Here is a 23269-nt window from a genome sequence, read left to right as displayed (position 1 = left end):
GTGGGCCAAACTATTTTAGATATAATACTTAGATTTTTTTTTAAACCGGATTAAAATAACTGGATCAAAAGCCCTAAATATTCATTTTTTATAGATCTAAGACAATGTTTATTTTAGCTTTTTTTCTTAGTAAGGGGAAATGTCTTTTAATCATTTGTTCTTCATGTCAAAAGGAAACAAAATGTTTTTTGAATTATGTTCAATAATAAAGTGGAAAACTCCCCGGGCCTGCGTGGGTTTTTTCCGGGTACTACTATTTCCTCCCACATTCCAAAGACATGCATGGTAGGCTGATTGGAGACGTTAAATTGCCCCTAGGTATGTGCGTGAGTGTCCATGGTTGTTTGTCTCCTTGTGCCATGCGATTGGCTGGCCATCAATTTAGGGTGTCCCCTGCCTGTGGCCCGAAGTCAGCTGGGATTGGCTCCAGCACCCCCCGCAACCCCAATGAGGATAAAGCGGTTCCGAAAATGAGATGAGAATAAAGTGCAAAACAGAAAATATTTATATGCATACTATTTATTTTTGATTTTACAAAATGCCTTTAGAACTAAAAACACACAAAAAATGGATTGAAAAAATTGCAATTAATGATTTAAAAATAGGAAAATCAGGAAATATAATATACATCTATAATCTCCATTTGAATTTGATCCTAAAACAGAAAGTCCCCACTCATGATTTACTTTCTCCGGCCGCACAAAATGATGCGGCAGGCCAGATTTGGCCCCCGGGCCGCCACTTTGACACATGTGCTTTAAACAAACAATTAAATCGCTTACGAGCAAAGCCATTTTGCGACAGCTTTTTTCTATATATTTTTCGATTTTACAAAATGATTTTTGAACTAAAAACACAGAAAAAAATGATTAAAAAATTACAATTATTGATTTAAAAGGGGTAAAATCAGGAAATTTAATATACATCTCTACTCTTCATTTGAATTTGATCCTAAAACAGAAACTCCCCACTCATGATTTACTTTCGCGGGCCGCACAAAATGATGCGGCGGCCCAAATTTGGCCCCCGGGCCGCATCTTTGACACCAGTGGACTAGATGGATACAGGAAACCAATCCATGTAAGGTGATTGCACTTTGCGTGTGTGTCAGAGAGTGCGTGCGCACGTGCTGGAGAGGGCGGGGCAGAGGGGGCTTGCATCAATGAAGGGATGCCCCAATCACTGCCCCCGAATGCACATATGGCAGCAGTGCCAAATAGCAGCACGCTCTTTTTGCTGTGGGACCACACCATCGCCAGTTCCAAGCCCCCCCTTGTTACCGCGGACGACCACTGTGGACCGGGACACGACGCTCAAGTTTTAAAGTGTCCGGAACGCCCAACATGAACGAATCCATCCCCACAATGGACCCCCGTTGCAAGGGGAAACCTCCCCTGGCTATTGACATCATCCTCCGTGAGTTGACTGTTTTTCTATATGTTTCAGGAGTCAGGATATTTGAAAAACATAGTCATTACTTGCTCACCTGTGGGGTTTTTTTGCCTTTAAACACCCCTTTTTGTAGATAGAAGTTTTTATTTTCATCCTGCTTTCTAGAATTTATGAGAAAACACTAACACAGAACACGTGTGAAAACTGAAACTGAAAAATATGCGTATGTGTAAGCTTTTATGCTACGAAAACTTGACTTGGATTCGACAATAATGCTGTAAATACAGGCTATTTAATATTAAATGGAAGCACAGGTTATTAATTTCGCCTATTCAAACCTTGGTTTATGAGGGTAACATGTTCTCCCTGGATTTATGTTGGGTTTTGTCATATATTCAAAATATACAATCCCTGTTTACACTGTTTTTTTCCTGGTATTATGGCGTCCTATTAGTACTTTAAATGTCAACTATGCCTGCATTAAGTGTAAAATTGGGTGGAAAATTGGTGTGTGATGTTGCATGGAAATATCGGTGAATTAAGCACAATAAAATTGGATTAAAATCTTAAATAAACTGGTGATCTTTTAGATATGCTGTTTCTTTCATCTTTAGAATGGCTTTCCTTCAAATGCTTTATTAACAACATTGTCAAATACATTTGATCGGCAAATATCGTATTGTTTTATTATTATATTTTCACCCCAACTTTTGTTATTTACAATCAAAGGATTTGATCCAAATGTTCAATAAGGTCTGGAAAACTAATATAACATTTTGATTGTTGATACACAAATCCCATTAGAACACTTGTTGTTGATAAGCACAATCTAATTGGGTGAAAGGATGTGAATAATGTACGTATTCCCTTCTAAAATTACATAAATAAAAATCTGATTCTATATTTTAATGGAACCAGTTAATGTTTGGGAGGGACACAATTATACAATATAGATGACAACACTTGTGTCTTTCTGTCAAGGGTAGAAAAACACAATTATAATTGCTATGTTCTGCAACCACACAATATGAAGTAAGCATTCCTCACTGTTTAATTTAATTACCTTAAATTGAGATACCAGAAACCCATTGCCTTTTTCTGTTTCTCTCAATAATGACGCTCAGTTACGGGCAACAGCATAAAAGCAACGAATCAACCTTTCTCTTTTTTTCCTTCTTGCATAAATAACATATGTGTATCATCTCTTAAATGCACACCAGATGTGTTCTTTTCTGTCGAAGATGTACAGCATGCGCATACGGAGCTGAAACAAACACAGTTGCCTCTTCTAGTATTTCTTTTTTTAGTCATTTAGCATTAGACCTTTTTCTCTCATCTCATTTTCGGAACCGCTTTATCCTCATTAGGGTCGTGGGGGGTGCTGGAGCCTATTCCAGCTGACTCTGGGGCCAGAAGCGGGGGACACCCTGAATCGGTGGGAGAACATGCAAAGTCCACACAAGTGGGACCGACCTGGATTTGAAGGGCGACAAACAACCATTCACGCTCACACTCATACCTAGGGGCAATTTAGAGCACATGTGTCAAAGTGGTGGCCCGGGGGCCAAATCTGGCCCGCCGCATCATTTTGTGTGGCCCGGGAAAGTAAATCATGAGTGCCAACTTTCTGTTTTAGGATCAAATTAAAATGAAGTGTATATATGTATATTAAATTTCCTGATTTTCCCCCTTTTAAATCAATAATTGTCATTTTTAAATCCATTTTTTTCTGTGTTTTTAGTTCAAAAATCATTTTGTAAAATCTAAAAATATATAAAAAAGCTAAAATAAACATTGTTTTAGATCTATAAAAAACTGAATATTCAGGGACTTTAATCCAGTTCTAAATTCATTTATATAAAAAAATCTAAATATTAGATCTAAAATGGTCCAACCCACATGAAATCGAGTTGACGTTAACACGGCCCGCGAACCAACCCGAGTCTGACACCCCTGATTTAGTGTCCAATCAGCCTACCATGCATGTTTTTGTAATGTGGGAGGAAACCGGAGTACAAGGAGAAAACCCACGCAGCCCCGGGGAGAACATGCAAACTCCACACAAGTGAACCGACCTGGATTTGAACCCAGGACCCCATAGTTGTGAGGCCGACGCGCTAACAACTCGCTCCACCGGGCCGCCCTCATTGGACTTTTTTTTTCATATACATAAATAGACAGTTTCAATTATGTACCCTAAATTCAGTGGGAGCTATTTTATAAATGCTTTTTTTGAGGCCCGTGGCAAATGTATGAAAATATGGTTTGATTAAATGTTATATTTGATATATTTTGGTATGTTTATGGTAATTTTTATAATAATTTCTCAGGATAGTTGTTTAGTTGTTAGCACGACTGTGAGGGGAAAATCCTGTTAGAATTTGCATGTTTTTTTCCTCTCCTACCTTCCAAAAACATACTTAAATTTAAGATTGAAGTATCTATCAATCAAATTGTGAATAAGTAGTTTTCTAGGAATTGTTGAATGAATTAGCACATGATGATGCAATTAAATAACAATACAATTAAAGTCCCATTACCTAAATGGATTTTGCTCCTTTTTAAAAAAAACGCTAGACATGCTTCATTTCCTTCATAGAATTGCAATGCTTCCCAGATTTGGCCTCCCTTTTTTCCAATTCTATTTAGAGAGGAAGCAGAAACACATTTTCTGTACTATTTTTTTATTATTATTATTATTTTTTTAGAAAATTGATCTATTTTGTCTGGTGTGAACACAATATTACTCAAAATTATCATACTTTTGGGTTGCTCTTCTTCATATAAATTTGTTTTAGACCCCCCAAAACCTAGAATTTAAACATATGTATGTACACTCTTCATATCCGCTGAATGAATATTAGCAAAACTTCCCAAAATATACTGTGCAAACTAAAATGATATACATTTTAATGAGTTAATATTTGCCTTTCAAGGCCTAATTCTTATCTATAATATATGTACATGTACATGGCTATTTATTTTCCATCAGTGTTTAACGATTATCATTTGCTATCAGATGGTGTTTTACACAATGTTTTATATGTTAAGATGGTTCATATTTTGTTTAACTCATTTCTTCACAGAGTTGGACCTTTTTGGCATCATCTTGTACTCTGTCCTCACATTCATGGCAGCCACCTCCATGTTTATCTTCCTTGAAGAGTGTGTTTATGTTTATAAGAAAGTACCAGCCAACAAGAAAAGTACCATCATATGGGTCAATGGAGCAGCACCGGTAACCATTATAGCTTGAAGATGTTTATTATATTCCCTTTTGATATTTAATGATGCAGTTCCCTCTACCTGTCCAAAATTTCGTGGCGAGCATATTTGAAAGGCAACAAATTATTTAGTGTAACATTGTCCAACATTGTCGAGTTGTTACCGCGTCGGCCTCACAGTTTTGCGTGACCGGACGTCTCGTCGAAAGACGTTTGGTCCCCGGACGTTTGGTCCCCGGACATTTGGTCCCCGGACGTTTGGTCCCCGGACGTTTGGTCCCCGGACGTTTGGTCCCCGGACGTTTGGTCCCCGGACGTTTGGTCCCCGGACGTTTGGTCCCCGGACGTTTGGTCCCCGGACGTTTGGTCCCCGGACGTTTGGTCCCCGGACGTTTGGTCGACCGGACGTTTGGTCGACCGGACGTTTGGTTGAACGGACGGGCCGTCGACCGGACGTTTGGTCGCCGGGTTCGCTCGCTGTCAAATTATGAGAGAGAGAGAGACAGAGTTTACTGTTGAAAGCGAGCAACCAGGTAATCTCTCGCTCTCACAATTATAACCATGAGAGAGAGAGAGTCCGTTCTACCAAAGGTTGGACCACAGATGAATACTGATTTGCTCACCTTTTTTTTAAATGGATTGGATTGGATAACTTTATTCATCTTTTTCGTTGTAACAGTAGCAAGAGGATGAGGATGCAGAAATAGGAAAGGCATTTTAGACATAAATAGATAGGTAATAAGTAAGTTAATAAATAAATAAATGAATAAATATATAGATAAATAAGCGTGTTGCATATATATATATATATATATATATATATACCTATACACATATATACATATATATATATACCTATACACATATATATATACACCTATATATATATATATATATATATATATATATATACATACACATACATATATATAAGCACATATATACATACATACACATAGATCTACATGCATGCATACGGTAGGTCTTAACAATCAGCCATTCGTTTTGTTAAAGAGCCTGACAGCTGATGGGAGGAAGGATCTACGGAAGCGCTCCTTCCTGCAATGAGGGTGCCGCAGTCTATTGCTAAAAGAGCTTTGGAGGGACTCATGCAGGGGGTGGGAGGTGCTGTCCATGATTGACATCATCCTGGTCAGCATCCTCCACTCTCCCACTTCCTCCACAGAGTCCAAAGGATGGCCCAGAACAGAGCTGGCCCTTCTGACCATCTTATTCAGCCTGTTCCTAAAGTTTTGTCCGTGTTCTTAAAGTCAGTCCTTTTTCGCAGTTCTGAATGCTGGCCAGAAGCTAGCACCAGTTACGTCATATTTTCATGTGTCAAAGTGTAACAAAAAGATTTGAAATTTTGGGGTACTCCAATCCTTCTCTATAAAACAAATTCCAACTAAAATAACGAACAAGCTTTTTCATTAAATTAAAGTGCAGCATTGATTTTTCACCCCGCAGAAGAAAATAGATTTATTGTGTTTGGGAAGCAAACTTCCCAAGGGACTTGTTCTGACTTAGATTGACTAATATCCAGTCCAAACAATTCAATGTCAGAATAATTTATCTTTTTTTCCCCTCATGGTTTCATCATTATTTTACTCTTTGCTGACTTTCCAGAACATTCTTGTTGAAACCCCAAAATATTCCGCTTTTTGATCGTTCCATTCATTACACTACTCACAAAATATTGAGAATATTCGACTTTTGGAGATGAACCTGGTTATCTTAAACTTATCTTGAACTCCTGTAACCTTTTAAAATACACATGTTCAATACTTTAATGTTTCAGTAGAAACTATTGCTGAAGGATACAAAATTCATGACGAAAATTTGAGCTGATTCAAATGGAATTGATATCTAAATTCTTCATAATGCCATGCTCAATTTTTTTATATGTTTTTAGGTGATCGGCACTATGTCCTGTCTTGGAATGTGGATCCCCCGAGCCACCATGTTTACCGATATGACCTCGGCGTGGTCAGTGTGCCTTCTTATGCTACTTTTGAATTAATTTCAGCCTATTCTCTTCCACTAATATGGCATTCTCTTTTCATTCCAGCTACTTTGCCATCGTGGTGTTCAAGTTCCTCATTCTGATGATAGAGGAGGTGGGCGGCGATGAGGCCTTTCTACGTCGGGGGCCGAAACACAAACTGAAGGTTAGCACGGGGCCGTGCTGCTGTTGCTGCCTCTGCTTGCCATATGCAGCCATTACACGGTAAACACTCCTCTGGTTTATGCAATGTCTCAATGGGAGAACTTTTCAGTCATCGCTTTATTTTGATTGGCACTAATTGAAACTTCATGTGGCATAATGAAATACAGACCTATATACAACCTCGACATGTGTACATTTGAGATGTTATGCAGGTTTTTGATTCATTTTTTATTTTTTGACGGGTGGGATTTTTGAAGGTCGTGTTAAGGGGGTAAATCCGCCGCACTTAGTGTTTTTTTCATGGCAAATATACATGTGTTCTGATGCACATATTTTAAAGGTGCCCTTTTGTGTTTTTCTACCATTATCGTTTAGATCAGGGGTGTCAAACTCGGGTTGGTTCGCGGGCCGCTTTAACGTCAACTTGATTTTATGTGGGCCGGACCATTTTAGATATAATATTTAGATTTCTTTTTTATAAATGGATTAAAAGAACTGGATTAAAAGCCCGGAATATTCCGTTTTTTTTATAGATCTAAAACAATGTTTATTTTAGCTTTTTTTAAATATATTTTTAGATTTTACAAAAAGATTTTTGAACTAAAACCACAGAAAAATTGATTAAAAAATTACAATTATTGAATTAAAAGGGTGAACATCAGGAAATTTAATACACATCTATACTCTTCATTTTAATTTGATCCTAAAACAGAAAGTCGGCACTCATGATTTACTTTCCCGGGCCACACAAAATGATGCGGCGGGCCAGATTTGGCCCCCGGGCCGCCACTTTGACACATGTGGTTTAGATCTTTGATGTCCTTTTATTGGGTTTGCAAGATTATTTGGCTCAAATTGCCTAGAATGTATTTTTAAACTATTTTAGGTGGTGCTTTCTGCTTTCATTAATACATATATAGTAGTACTTCTCCTTACAGAATATTCTGGTAAGAAAATGTCTCAATAGGAAATGTATGTTACAAGAGGGGAAAGAAATTCAGCATACAAGTAAAATGAGTCTCAACTGACAAATAATCCAAGTTACGAAATCACTTATGCAATGAATTAATTTCGTAAGTAGAGGTACCACTACGGGTTCAAATTTCATTGTTAATATTTAAGTTAAACACTTCACTCTCATTATGCTTTGGTGGCCTATAGGGGGGAAAGCATTTGCAGGAAATAACCTTGGGTATTCATTCGTCATTTAATGTGGTGTGGTGAAAGTGTTCCATTACGTAATTGTTGTCATTTGAAGGCAAACAGAGGGAATAGCTCCACGGGAAAACATTTATTCTGCCAGCAGACTTCATTCTTCATCGTATCACCTTTCCCCTACAGTTACTAACCTTCCCACACAACATATTTTTCCGCCTTTACCTTTGTTTAGTTCGGTCTCGCTCATTAAGCAATCTATTTTGAAAAGAAACAGACATAGGTGACTTTTGATCTGTTATCATTGCCCATTTCAAATCGTCAAATTGCAATGGTGGCGACCCTCGAACAGTTTACACCCTCTTTTTGATTGTTGTCCCTCAGTTTTCAACAGATTTTTCCTCTGTTGCAGGCGATCTCTTTTCCTGCTCAAACTTGGCTCCTTTCAGTTTGCTGTTCTCAAGGTTGTCTTCACCATTCTTTCCATCGTCCTGTGGACTAATGGGACTTTTGACTTGGCAGATGTGAGTCAATTTTATACTTTGATCTCAAATATGATATCACAGTGTATTATTATTACAACAGTTTGCTGTTAGAAATTTTTGGAATATGTTTTTATATATGAATTCAGCTGCAAAAGAGGTTAAGAATATAGCCGAAATGAATCAAACCAATGAAAATGCTTCTCTTTCATGCTTTTAAGCATATTTTTGTCTTTCTATGATTATTAAATGGTATTTTTCGTCGTTTGGGAATGTTTTAGACATATCTTTTTGTTGCTCATGGGTTGCGTTTCTTCTGTCCTGTCTTTTTTGCGGTGACTAATCCAGCTGAGCATCACCGGATCCGCAATATGGATCAACCCCTTTGTGGGCATCTTGACAATAATTGCCCTTTGGCCCGTGGCTATCACGTTCATGCACCTCAGGATCACTTTACGCAGCATAAAGATCATCCCCAAGTATGCCATGTACCAGGTAGGACGAAGTGCGAGGCTCCACTCCTCTTTGACGTCAACTTCCCATTGTCTGGTCTAACAAGTATTTGCATGTCCGCAGCTCGTGTTGATCCTGAGTCAGCTTCAGTCTGCCATCATTAATATCTTAGCTTTGAATGGAACAATTGCCTGCGCACCGCCATTTTCTTCTGCTGCCAGAGGATACAGTGAGTCATGTTTATTTGTTCCATCATCAATGAGTGTTTTTTTGGGGCCTAACCACACCTTGATTAGACTCGTTACAGCATATGTGTCAAAGTGGTGGCCCGGGGGCCAAATCTGGCCCGCCGCATCATTTTGTGTGGCCCGGGAAAGTAAATCATAAGTGCCGATTTTCTGTTTTAGGATCAAATTAAAATGAAGAGTATAGATGTATATTTAATTTCCTGATTTTCCCCCTTTTAAATCAATAATTGTAATTTTTTAGTCTAAAAAAAAGCTAAAATAAACATTGTTTTAGATCTATAAAAAAATGAATATTGAGGGATTTTAATCCAGTTCTTTTAATCCATTTATTTAGGATCAAATTAAAATGAAGAGTTTAAATTTCCTGATTTTCCCCCTTTTAAATCAATAATTATAAAAATTTTAATAATTTTTTTCTGTGTTTTTAGTTCAAAAATTATTTCGTAAAATCTAAAAATATATTTTAAAAAAGCTAAAATAAACATTGTTTTAGATCTATAAAAAACTGAATATTCAGGGCTTTTAATCCAGTTCTTTTAATCCATTTATTTAAAAAAAATCTAAATATTATATCTAAAATCGTCCGGCCCACGTGAAATCAAGTTAACGTTAAAGCGGCCCGCGAACCAACCCGAGTTTGACACCCCTGATTCTAAACGATAATGTTGGAAAAACACACCCTTGCGTTACAGCTCACTGCTCCTACTGAAGTTTTTGCTTTTCTCCTCAGTGATGAGTCAGCAACTGTTGATCCTGGAGATGTTCATCATCACGCTGGTAACCCGTCTGCTATATCGCCGCCTATACGACCCCCTCCCCGAGGAGGAGTGTGACGACAACGAAAATACCAAAATGGTCACACTGCACAAAGCTGTATGAGTCTGTAAATGTGTGTTATATTTCTCATATTATGTGCATTTCAGAAGGAGATCTTAGTATCTTCAATTGACTGAACACATTCGTACATTGCACAACTTTTATGGACTGCAATAACTTTTGCTGCCAATTCGTCCCAGGTTCTTTCCATCGTAAAACCTCTGACAAGTTTTGCGAAAAACATTGAGTGTAGCCACAACGTATTTATAAAAAAAAACTGTTTAAATTACATCTTTGAAGTGGCAGAGTGCTTTCTTTGATTATGTGCAAACTGGCAAGTAATGGTAACATTTTAAAAGGATCAATTCAGTTTTTCCTCCAATAACATTCCTTTCAGTGTCTAATTTTTCACAGTATTTGCTTTATTTTCATTTCACGTTAGTGTCTTCATAAAAATGTACAGGAAATAGATTTTATTTACATTGCACAGTGAATATGTTGACTTTTAGGAGATGCTTTTGAATTATTGATGATAAATCATTTGTATTATTATTATCAGTGTGATGTTGACCCTTCTGTGTCAGTCTAGTCAAGCATAAGACGACTACAGTTGACATTCCAAAGACGTCCCTGTGGTATTTAGTGTTTGTCTATTGAGCAGTTGTTAATCTTTCCACTAGAGGGCAGTAATACAAAAACACTTTTCGACCTGCCGAACGCTCATAATGATAAGAAAAATAATGAATGGAAACAAAATATAAAGTATATAATTTTTAACACAGTAATAATGAATCAAGTTGTAAAGTAGTCGCACAGATTTTCCTATACTAAAGGTGACCACCCAAGTATAATTTACGCAGATAATTTTTTCGGATTGTCAAATAGACTGGCGTTTTGGTCCCTTACGTCATTTTTGTAGCCAATCATTTTAGTCTAGAGATGCTTGCGATATCAAGTCAGGTTGACTCGTGACTTGTGACTGTGTGACTATGCGGAAATATACCGGAAACGAACGTAATTTAAAAGTATTCACCATCAATATTTTAAAGAATATATGATAAATTTGATATATGTGAAATAAGAACATGAAAACAACCAATGTAGGTGATGGAGTAAGCTATTTATTGAAATGGATTTTCTTTCCTCTACGTGTTAATTTTATTGGTATGTTTTATTTTGAAAAGCCTAAGCAGAAGTTGCGGCCAAAGACTTCTATTTGACCACAGTTGTTTGACAGGTCTAAGATGAACAATGTAAACCCAGGAAGACCCATTGCGAAATTATTGCTCCAATATCCATAAAACCGTATGGAAAAGAAGCGTCCGTCTCGTTCCGAGCCTATCGGGCCGAGGCTGATGTCTTCGCTGCCGAGACGCAACCGTCGACAGCGGGCGTCCGATAGTCAACATTTCTCGGGGATGAATGCTCGTGCGTCTCTTGAACGTCAATATTAACCAGCCAACATGAAGATTTTTTGGTCTCTGTGGAAAAACTCCAACCCTAAAGTGGAGTTTTATTCCAGGTTTTCACCGTCTCCGCTGTCCATCAAGCAATTTTTGGATTTTGGTAAGTGGTAGCAAGTGGCAAATAGTTGCATGCAGCGGCTGCTTGTTATTTCCTGTGTTATTGTTGTTGCAAAATATGATATTGATGAACCAATAGGTACCAAAGGGTGATCTTCATAGTAGGAGACTACATGTAATAACATTTTTATGGTTCTGCACGACAGCTCTGTTTCTTATGTATACATTGAATTGAATGAAATGCTTTTATTGTCATTATATACAAATATTATGAGATTCAAGGCTTCACCAAGTGCACAAATAACAACAAACAGACAAACAAATAATCAATAAATAAGTAGTCACAACATAAATAAGTATGGAAGTGCACAAATAACAAACAAACGAACAGATACATAATCAATAAATAATAATAAATAAGTGATAGATTCACCAATAGATTTTTAGAAAGTTATAATAACGATAAACCTATTAATAAGTAAATTAAATCAGAAGCCTTTATTGTCATCATAGACAGCTGCGTATAACGAAATTGGTGGTGCTACTCCAAAAAACATAAGTAATTTAAAAAGTCACGTCCTGGCAAGGTAAATTCTTGCAATAATAAAAAGTAATAAATCAATCAATAAATAAGTAAATATACTGTACTTCATATAATATAATGCAGTGGCGGTCCGTGCATTTTCTCATAGCGCCTTCAACGTATCAATCCAACCCTCAAAAACTATTTTATGGCTATAAAACCTCTACTGCAGCTACAGCTGCGACACATAAAAATAATCAATAAATCAATGCACAAAATGGGGTAAAATCCACTTCCTAGCGGCATTTCATGATTAAATACAAATACTGGAGCTTTTCAGACATTAAAACCAGACCAGGGGGGTGATTTTCCCGGGAAAAGACAGCGATGAACTTCAATGGCGTACGGGCAAACATTGCCCGAAAATGGGGTAAATTCCAGCCGAAAACAGCATTTATTGATTAAATACAAATACTGGAGCTTTTTAGACATCAGAACCTGGGCTGATTGGACACTCTAGATTGCCCCTAGGTATGAGTATTTTCTCCCTTAACTCTTGTGAGGATAAGTTGTTTGGAAAACGAATGAATGAAAATTTCTGAAAACTGTATATTTTACATCTTATGTTATGGTTACTTGAGTGTTTAAATCTCTATGCATAAATAGGATTGCAGACATAACTAATAGTTGCATAAAATAATAGCTATATAAATATATTTATATTAAATATAATATATATAATTAGATATTACAATAATAGTTGCTTAATAGTTACATGAATGGATATTCATGGATAAATCTGGGGCTTTAAATTCAATTTTATTTGATAGTAAATTCATTCAAGGGTTGCAGGTGACTATTAAAGGGGGTGCAATTAGAATTGCAAATTTAGTACAGCCATAACATTGCATGATTTTGACAAATCAGAAAATTGCCAATATTCAACAAAATCCCCGTTCTCTTAAATGCTGAATCTGACACAATTTAGTAAGATTCAAGTGGAAAAATAACTAACTATGTGGAACATGCACCCAGTTCTTAGAGCTTTCCTTAATCCGTGTTTTGATTAAAAGCGCTTGTCTGTTATGTCATTTCTTTTCACAGCTGTGTGGGAAGGAGAACTTACAGTACTTTGGAAACATATTGCACAGTCGCTCAGTGCTCCGATATACAGCATTTGTTGTTTAATGATCAACAAGCCACATCCTTTCTGTGTTGATTTTAGATTGCAAGCATTGCTCATTAATTGCATGTTTATATGGCATCCTTTCACAGCAAGATGAAACTTCCTTAACCTTCCCATGACTCCACCACTGAACGGTGCAACAATGAGTCGCAGTTTCAAAGACTTCAAAAAGCTTATTCTATTCTGATGACTCTTGGCGTCAGATCACAAAAAGCTCCCTTTGTGACCTATTGTCTTGCCTTTGAATTGGCAAATAATTGATAGTGAGTTCAAGATAAAATACACTGAAGTGGAAATTAGCTGTTCTCATTACAAAGGTTGAAAACAGCTTTTAATTGTGCTTTACAAATGCAAATCTAGAGTCTGACCTTTATTTGTGCTCCAATTTCTGGCATAGAATACACTTAATTAGCTGATTAATTTAAAACACATGTGTCAAAGTGGCGGCCCCGGGGCCAAATCTGGCCCGCCGCATCATTTTGTGTGGCCCGGGAAAGTAAATCATGAGTGCCGACTTTCTGTTTTAGGATCAAATTAAAATGAAGAGTATAAATGTATATTAAATTTCCTGATTTTGCCCCTTTTAAATCAATAATTGTAATTTTTTAATCATTTTTTTCTGTGTTTTTAGTTCAAAAATCATTTTGGAAAATCTAAAAATATATATTAAAAAAGCTAAAATAAACATTGTTTTAGATCTATAAAAAATGAATATTCAGGGTTTTTAATCCAATTCTTTTAATCCATTTATAAAAAAAATCTAAATATTATATCTAAAATTGTCCGGCCCACATGAAATCGAGTTGACGTTAACGCGGCCTGCGAACCAACTACAATTACTACATGATTACATTATTTGATAAAAGTCCTAGCACTCAGAACCTCGCTGAAAATCCCAAATTGTTTTTGCTTTTACAGATCGACCTTGCAAATACAGTATATCAACCTCCTACACTGATTCTTGTTCTATTCCCACTTTGATTAAACCAAGCTAAACGAACAATAACAAGTGAATGTATTGCCAACAGAGAAACCAGTTTCTTGGAATGGTGTGAGCTTTTATAGTGCATTGTGGGAATTGTACTCTTACTATTAGAGAGATGTTTGAAAAAATCATTTTAGTAGTGAATAAAAATGTTTAGATTTTGCTAATAATAATAAGATGTATCTTAAATTGTGAGGACAAAAATATTCGTAATGTTTTAATTGGCGAAGATGAAATTTAAATCTGTGCTCCTTCACAATAAGGATCTGATAATGCCTAACTCACTATTATTGCTCTTGATAATACATATGACAGTGTAACACACCTATAATGTTAGCAAATGTCTTAGTTATGTTTAATTGTAAAATAGCACTGTAAATGTGTGCCCATATTGTCTGCATAGTCCACAAATGCTAAAATAACCAGTTACACTAATGTTGGTTTAGAACACTTGGGTGTCATACTGCATGCGTTCAGGTATAAGTTCCCTCAATTGACCTTTTGCAAAAGCTCCACCCCTTTATTTATAGTTGCGAGGCCGACAAGCCTCATGACTCTGACGGCACAAGCCATCACAGGTACACGTGTACCAGAGTGTTTTAGGTGATTCATTTAGGAGCAACACCAGTGCAACATCTTCCAGATTGAGGCACAGGGGTTTACAATATGCTGTGAAGAGTTATACGTATTAAAATATTGTAAAATTGTAGCAAGCTATTGGGGCAAAAGCACAGAGGTTGAACGCTTGGAGAAAAACAAAAGTTTTGTGAAACTAAGAAATACATGGAGACGCACCATTGTTGTGATTTCATGGACTCAAAATCCAATAACGTGATGTGATAACTCAATAAAACAACTCAACTTTCGAGGCCTTATACTGTAGCAGATTTAACAAGAAAAATGTGTTAGTAAGCTTCTTTAGTCTTTAGACTGTAATCGTTTTTTATGCTTTTAGCTACATGCTGCTTTTTTCTCTGTAAAACCTTATTGTTTACCGTATTTTCACGACTATAAAGCGCACTTAAAAGTCTTAAATTTTCTCCAAAATAGACAGGGCGCCTTATAATACAGTTTATATATGGACCAATACTAAAATTGTTATCATGATAAAATAAAATAAATCAGTCAATAGGGTACACCATCCTCTACAGGTCTCGCAACTACGGTAAGCAGCCTGCGGCTTCATTTTCCACCGTGCGCGATTCATGCTGGGATATGTAGTTCTTTTGTCAATACACCCAGTATGACGGCGAGCACACTAATTTGGTGCTCGCCGTCATTCCGGCTGGATTGACAAAAGATCTCCAGCCGCTAGATTGGCGTAAACAGCATTCAAAGCTGAACTGCGAACTATATATATATATATATATATATATATATATATATATATATATATATATATATATATATACATACATATATATATATATACATATATATATATGTATTTTGTTGACATTCCCTTTAGCACAGCACCATCTAGTGGTAATGCGGAGCGGTACGCCTTTAAATGCGATGCGTGTTGTGTGTGTCAAATTCAGAAATAGCACTCGTTACTGACACTGCGCCTTTAAATGCGGTGCGCCATATAGTCGTGAAAATACGGTAATTTTTCAACATTGTTCTTATTACCCATTCTTTGCAAACTGCTACATGATTGTATTCTACATTTCTTGTTCTATGATTAACTTTGCAAATTTTCCTTCCCATCATTGCTATGAAATGATGTGTTTAGAGAATGCCTTTTTATTAAAAGGGCCTTTGAGTTTTGTAAGAAATGCATATAGATTTTTTTTTTTTTAAACACTTGTTAATGTGTACCTCATTGGTTCATTTTCCCAGGCCGGGAGAATGCATGTGAGAAAACGTCATACATGTTCCTGCGCAAGGAACTACCAGTGCGTTTGGCCAACACCATGCGAGAGGTCAACCTGCTGCCCGACAAGCTACTCAGTCAGCCATCTATCCGCTTGGTTCAAAAATGGTGAAATGATTTTTATTTTAAAATTGGCAACCTGTTAGATGCTCTTGTTTTCTTGGTTCTTGCAAGGTGTAACTCTTGGAATTTGAAAGAGTGAGATGAGATTACTTTAAGTGAAACTGTATACAAGGCAGCCGCTGAGGTGTCTGATAACAGTTGCTCTTTGCCTTTTGTCTGTTTTATTAGGTACATGCAGAGCTTTGTAGAGCTGCTCGACTATGAGAACAGAAAGGCTGAGGATCCTCATGCTCTGAATGAGTGAGTGATTCATCCATTCAAATACACCAAGACCAGGGGTCGGGAACCTTTTTGACAGAGAGAGCCATAAACAATACATATTTTCAATTGTTATTCATTGACAGCCATACTCAGAATTTACTTAAAGTAAAAAGACATGAAAACGCGTGCATTTTTAGTCATTTCACCAAAAATGTCTCGTAAATTCTTTTGACAAAATTGTTATCCTGATGCTAATCAATGGGATGCATGCATGCAGAATGGTTTAATTTAAAAAAAATGGAAGATTAAAACGACTCTAGACGTAGTGTCCACATTTTAGCTCACAGTTTAGCGGAAAGCCATGCGCACCCCTCAAAAGAGCCACATGTGGCTCCCGAGCCATAAGTTCCCTACCCCTGCACTAGACTGTTTAGTTTACCGTAATACCTCGTTTATCATGACTAATAGGTTACAAGACCTGTCGCAATAGGTCAGGGGTGGCCAACTCCAGTCCTCGAGGGCCCCTATCCAGTCTGGTTTTCATATCTTCCTCCTCTACCACACCTGAATCGAATGACCCAGTCATCAGCAAGCGGTCCAGAAGCTTGATACTGATCCCGATTATTTGATTCAGGTGTGTTGGTGGAGGGAGACATGGAAAACAGACCGGATAGGTCTGCAATAGGTGAATAACTGCGGCCATGTTTTTTTGGTGTCTATTTAATATTATTTGGAATTTTCAAATCTAATACTCTCTATACTATTATTTGATCCACAAAGCTAGATACCGCCTCTTAGTTCCCAGTAAAATCTTCTCAATTTTTTTCCCATTTTGTTTGCATTATTGGTCTTACACTATAAACTTTTCATATATATTTAGCGGATCCATGCTGCGATGTGGTGAATCCACGATAGTTGATCCGCCAAGTGCCGAAGTATTACTGTACCCCTATCTCATGGACTTTTTCCACTATAGTTTATTAGCACATGAGTACTATCAAACTAATTTTTGTCGCGGACTTCATCATAGTCGTGGTTTCGCTTGGATGCCGATTATCACTAATCTCAATGACAAATACTAATAATATTACAAATAACATTACATATGTGACTTAAAATTAAACTTAAAAATTACATCATATCATTAAAAGCTCAAGATTCAGGAATTGTATTTTAAAAGGACGATTGTAAACAAAAATGTTGTAATCTTTCTTTTTAGTATTTTCATATTTTAGCACGAAACATGAGGTGGAACACAGGATTTATTTTCATGGGCTTCACAAAATAATTTAGCAAGGCAGACTTTGGCTGTAGTTTGACACCAAAATCTTAGCATGGCATGAGAACTGCATGAAAAAATGGTTTATCGTAAAACTTGTGACTACAAGTATTGCGTATATCCATAACAATAGGTATCTGATTAGCATTCATCCATGGCTGATACCAGCACACAAGAATTCAGATAAGGAAATCTGTTGAGAACACCAGTTTTCAAGAGTTTCTTTAGTCTTTTTTACTGGTTCTAACTGTTAGTTTTCCAGCATTTTAATATCTCTGTGTCCTCCCTCAGCTTCTTGGATCTTTTGATCGAGATCCGGAACCGTCATAATGATGTGGTTCCGACCATGGCGCAAGGCGTCATCGAATACAAGGAGAAATTTGGCTTTGACCCCTTTGTCAGCAGCAACATACAATATTTCCTGGACCGCTTTTACACCAATCGGATCTCCTTTCGCATGCTTATCAATCAGCATAGTGAGTCTTAAAGGATTAGTGCGAATGACGTTGGGTTGTTTGTGTGTGTTGCTAACTTGTTCACCCATGCAGCTCTCCTGTTTGGTAATGACACCAACCCAGCTCATCCCAAGCACATCGGTAGCATTGATCCGAATTGCTGTGTGGCTGAAGTTGTTAGTGGTGAGTTTAAAAAGAGGGAGCAACCATTGTTTTTTTATTGTATACATTGTGATATATTTTGCAATGATGCAATAGTGGACTTCTACACTGAGAATACAAAGTCATATCATTTATGTTTGAATTATCAGATGCATATGACACGGCTAAAATGCTGTGTCAGAAATACTACTTGGCTGCTCCGGAGCTCCATATTGAAGAATTTCACAGTAAGAAATGTCTATTCTTTTGTTCAATAATGTACTAGTTCTCATTTTAAGACATATTGGGTGTCTTGATATAATTAAAAAAAATATAGAAATGTCACATACAATGGATTGACTGTTACAAACATGCAGATAGATCTATAGATACATTTTTGCTTTAGCTACTTTGAGTGTATACATCGTAAAAACAAGAACAATAATGTAGACGCTATGAGGTAATGCATGTTCTCAGGGTCCCCAGATGGCTCATTAAGAGAAGCAGAAAAACTGCCTTGCACTCTACCCCCATTGCCTCATGCGACTAAGGAAATTGCCAGTTTTTGTATGTGTGTATGAGATTATTGATTACGATTCATTATGTTCTAGTGAAAACCCAAAAGTCAATCCAAGTTGTGTACGTGCCCTCTCATCTATTCCACATGCTTTTTGAGCTGTTCAAGGTCAGTAACGTCATAGTTGTTTAAATCTAATCCCACTGCCTGTGACATTAAATACAGAAGGACCTTTTTAATGAATTCCCTCTCCCACCTGTAGAACTCAATGAGAGCCACAGTGGAGCTTCATGAGAATAGCATGGAAGGTTTACCACCTGTGAAAGCAAAAGTCACTCTTGGTCAAGAGGATCTTTCCATCAAGGTGACTAACACATCACCCTCACATTGTTCTTACCTCTAGAATAAAACAACTTTTGTGCGTCTTTCAGATCAGTGACAGAGGAGGAGGAGTTCCCCTGAGGAAGATTGACCGCCTTTTTAACTACATGTACTCTACTGCCCCAACGCCAAGCCTGGAACCTGGCGCAGTCCCACTGGTACTCTCACACGCTTTTAAAATTACATTAGCATTAACCTTATTGTATTTTTTGTAGCATGAGCCGTGTGTAATGCGGCTAATAATGAAATGACCCGCTCTCATGCCTACTTTCAGGCTGGTTTTGGCTACGGTTTACCCATTTCAAGGCTCTACGCTCGATACTTCCAAGGCGATCTGAAGCTCTACTCCATGGAGGGTGTGGGCACTGATGCTGTTATCTATTTGAAGGTAAATAATACAGAATAAGACTGCTGTGGGTGTCTAGTTCCAATTGAATGCCTATACCTATCTGTTCTCAATTTGAACGTTACACATCTCTTATAATGCTTGAAACAACCCACTTGTGCACATGGCCATAAGGTATAGAAAAACTGCAAGTAAACATTAGTCAAAAGACGTTATTGTCATTATACAACAGCTGCGTATAACAAAATTAGTGGTGCTACTCCACAAAGTGCGTGTTTCCCAGTAAAAACATAAATAAGTAACTTAAAAAGTCACGTCCGGGCAAGGAAATTCTAAAATATTGCACAATCTAAGATATTGCACATTGTTATTGCCAATGTTATAGCCAGCGACAATACAGAAATACTATTATAATCTTAAAATGACAAATATTACTTACCATTTTGTTAACCTGTACTAAATTCTAGTGTTCAGTTGTTATTGATGGATCATATTCTGGAATGTATATTGTTCTTATTTACCTCCTAAACACACAAAAAAAAACTTCACCAAATTGTTATTTTTAGTTTGGGAATCATTCACTCACATTTTTTGCTATTGGCAGTGAAGTTTAGTGGAAAATACCTCGCCAATATACAGAACGACTACCGTGGATTCACCACATTGCGGCTTGGATCCGCCAAATATATCGGAAAGATTTATAGTCTAGGAACAATAATACAAACAGGAATGGGGGGATTCAAAATTGGAGACTTTCACTGGCCAGTAGAGCGAAGTGCCCACCTTTTGGGAGTTAAATGTTTGTACAGAGAGGGTTTTAAAAGACCAAATAACATTAAATAGACACCATAAAACACTGTCACAACATTGCGGCAAAATTGGACATAATTTCACTGGCCAATAGAGGGTAGTGTCTACCTTTGGGAGTTAAATGATAGTCCAGATAGGGTTTTAAAAGTCCAAATAATATTCAATAAACACCATAAAACACTGTCCCAACATTGCGGTTATTCAGCAGGTCTTGGAACCTGTTAACCGTGATAAACGAGGTCTTACTGTATTTTGATGATTAGACTCAGATTGATAGATTTTGTCCAATCTGGGTTTAGAAAGCAGTCACTTTGAAAGATAGAATTAGTAGGTCATTATTATCTGATCCCATGTGAATAAAGCATCGTCATTTAAACCAATGAAGGTAGCCTCAAATAGCTTAATATTTCTATGCTAAGAGCTAGCACAAAGAGTGATGGAAACATCTTTCTGGGAGTTAGATAATAGGTGAGAACTTTATTTCATCCCGTATTCGGGAAATGTCTTGGTTGCAGTAGCAAGACAGACACAAGACACAGAAGACATTGTAGACCTAGGTAAAAAAAACGGAGCCATACACAGGAAACAGATTGTGTTTTTTTCTTTGTGCAAAGGCCCTATCGAGTGAGTCATTTGAGCGCCTTCCTGTTTTCAACAAGTCAGCATGGCGACACTACACCACCAGCCCCGAAGCGGATGATTGGAGCAACCCGAGCAAAGAACCACGTGATGCCAGCAAGTCCAAATATAAGACCAACAGATAACTTGGTACACTCCTTTCCATTTTACCAGTGTAGCGTCACACTGTCTTTAAATAGTGGTGGAAAAAAAGTGAGTCTTATTTCTCTTAACTCCATTTCTTAAGTACCGATGACGCCTGTTGAAAGGTTTTATTTTGTTTTGTGTGCTGTTTAGCCTACCTCAGTTTTGCAATGGCTCCCTGTGCCTCAGTGAGTCATCACTATCTCATCGTCATTCAAGGGTCGTTTTGGTTTCTTGTCTGACATCTCGTCCTTTATTTGGGAAATACTTTTCACTGGGAACACTGTACTAGTAGTCGTAGAGGCCTCTTTTGGGTTGGGATTAAAAATATTAAAAACAAACACAAGGTTTTGCTATACAATAGACATAATGGGCTTTTTTATTTTATTTTGGGGAGTGAAAATTAGATGGTTCAGTCAGTCAAGTGGCTTTTTCTTTTTTGTATTTAAGCGCAAACACACTGTCAATCGTAATTTTTTTCAAATTTGCACTCAGATATTGCTTTTCCTTTAGTTAATTTTAATCAAGTGGGTTTTTTCTTAATCAGGCAGCACATTAAAGGCTTGTGAAGCAAAAAGCGGAATCCGCTGCAGGACAAAAGAATGCACTTTAGTAATCTTACACTGAAATTATGCATAGAATTTTACTTCAATAAGATTTGAATCATAAATGAAGATTTCTAATATCATTTTTAGGTATTGATGGAGTATTTGAACGTTGAGAACAGTTAGAAATGAACATGTGCAGTTTTTGATCTGCAGATGGGTTTAAGCCTTACTTCCATTTGTTGTCTATTGCAACTGTTCCTTATATGTACATGAAAAATGTATTGCAAATGTATGCAGGCAGTGTGGGAGTGATGGCAGCCATTTTCCAACTTGCAGTTTCGAATGACATATTTATATGCATGAACTGTGAGGCTGGCCTTGTACAGACATGCAATCACAAACCGAATGCCAGCGATATAGCAAATTTGTAATTCAGTGTCAAATGTGACAATAAAAATAATTTGTGTGATTTTTTTTAAAGACATGAAAACCTTTTAAGATTTTATTTACATACCAAGCTATTGGAGTGTATCATAAAAAAGAAAACGTACATTCACAACGCGTACATATTGGTTAGTACAGCTCGCGTGTTTATATAGTATGTACTGTTGTGAGAGGCAAGTTAAATTTTAATTTATAAGGCGCCACCCTGAAGGACTTGTATTGCCAGTAATAAAAACTTTTGTGAAACATTTTTAGAATTGTCATGATTTATGGCTTTTCTATATTGTGATGTATGAACGGAATCAAGTCGAGATAGATGAAAAAGTGCACACATTAGCTCAATTTAAATGCTTTAGGGTGTCAGACTCGGGTTGGTTTGCGGGCCGATTTAACGTCAACTTGATTTCACGTGGGCCGGACCATTTTAGATATAATATTTAGATTTTTTTAAATAAATGGATTAAAAGAACTGGATTAAAAGCCCTGAATATTCAGTTTTTTATAGATCTAAAACAATGTTTATTTGAGCTTTTTTTAAATATATTTTTAGATTTTACAAAATGATTTTTGAACTAAAAACACAGAAAAATGTATTAAAACAATTACAATTATTGATTTAAAAGGGGGAAAATCAGGAAATGTGATATACATCTATACTCTTCATTTTAATTTGATCCTAAAACAGAAAGTCGGCACTCATGATTTACTTTCCCAGGCCACACAAAATGATGCAGCGGGCCAGGTGTGGCCCCCGGGCCACCACTTTGACACATGTGCTCTAAATTGCCCCTAGGTACGAGTGTGAGCGTGAATGAGCAAGTGAGCAAGTTTGTCAGACTCGGGTTGGTTCATGGGCCGCCTTAACGTCAACTTGATTTCACGTGGGCCGGACAGAGAGATTAGATATAATATTTAGATTTTTTTAAATAAATGGATTAAAAGAACTGGATCAAAAGCCCTGAATATTCTGTTTTTTATAGATCTAAAACAATGTTTATTTTAGCTTTTTTTCTTAGTAAGGGAAAATCATGTGTTTAATCATTTGTTTTTCATTTCAAAAGGAAACCATTTTTTTTTCAATTATGTTCCATATTAAAGTGGAAAACAGAAAATATTTTTATATTTTACAAAAAGATTTTTGAACTAAAAACACAGAAAAATGATTTCAAAAAATTGCAATTATTGATTGAAAAGGGGGAAAATAAGGAAATATAATATACATCTATATCTAT

The 23269-nt window shown here is 36.8% G+C and overlaps 2 protein-coding genes across 2 annotated transcripts; both read left to right on the top strand.

Annotated features, from left to right (window-relative positions):
• The first annotated feature begins 1187 nt into the window (after positions 1-1187).
• slc51a (solute carrier family 51 member A) lies at positions 1188-10495 on the top strand. Its single transcript, XM_077624926.1, has 8 exons — positions 1188-1416; positions 4479-4630; positions 6529-6602; positions 6685-6843; positions 8351-8462; positions 8769-8915; positions 8997-9102; positions 9852-10495. The coding sequence occupies exons 1-8, from the start codon at positions 1344-1346 to the stop codon at positions 9998-10000; spliced, it is 972 nt and encodes a 323-aa protein (XP_077481052.1). The 5' UTR covers positions 1188-1343; the 3' UTR covers positions 10001-10495.
• A 645-nt stretch (positions 10496-11140) lies between these two features.
• On the top strand, positions 11141-22287 carry pdk3a (pyruvate dehydrogenase kinase, isozyme 3a). Its single transcript, XM_077624585.1, has 11 exons — positions 11141-11503; positions 15997-16138; positions 16322-16393; positions 17925-18109; positions 18182-18271; positions 18400-18477; positions 18841-18914; positions 19009-19110; positions 19178-19285; positions 19402-19515; positions 20898-22287. The coding sequence occupies exons 1-11, from the start codon at positions 11401-11403 to the stop codon at positions 21045-21047; spliced, it is 1218 nt and encodes a 405-aa protein (XP_077480711.1). The 5' UTR covers positions 11141-11400; the 3' UTR covers positions 21048-22287.
• The last annotated feature ends 982 nt before the right edge of the window (positions 22288-23269 follow it).

This window comes from Stigmatopora argus, chromosome 17 (assembly GCF_051989625.1).
Source record: "Stigmatopora argus isolate UIUO_Sarg chromosome 17, RoL_Sarg_1.0, whole genome shotgun sequence".
Classification (NCBI taxonomy): domain Eukaryota; kingdom Metazoa; phylum Chordata; class Actinopteri; order Syngnathiformes; family Syngnathidae; genus Stigmatopora; species Stigmatopora argus.
This window is presented reverse-complemented; position numbering and strand designations above follow the sequence as displayed.

Coding starts and splice junctions, on each gene's coding strand:
- pdk3a (XM_077624585.1), top strand. CDS start 11,401: ATGAAGATTTTTTGGTCTCTGTGGAAAAACTCCAACCCTAAAGTGGAG. Junction 11,504..15,996: donor CAAGCAATTTTTGGATTTTG/GTAAGTGGTAGC, acceptor TCATTTTCCCAG/GCCGGGAGAATGCATGTGAG. Junction 18,915..19,008: donor TGCTTTTTGAGCTGTTCAAG/GTCAGTAACGTC, acceptor TCCCACCTGTAG/AACTCAATGAGAGCCACAGT.
- slc51a (XM_077624926.1), top strand. CDS start 1,344: ATGAACGAATCCATCCCCACAATGGACCCCCGTTGCAAGGGGAAACCT. Junction 6,603..6,684: donor ACCGATATGACCTCGGCGTG/GTCAGTGTGCCT, acceptor TTTTCATTCCAG/CTACTTTGCCATCGTGGTGT. Junction 9,103..9,851: donor TTCTGCTGCCAGAGGATACA/GTGAGTCATGTT, acceptor TTTTCTCCTCAG/TGATGAGTCAGCAACTGTTG.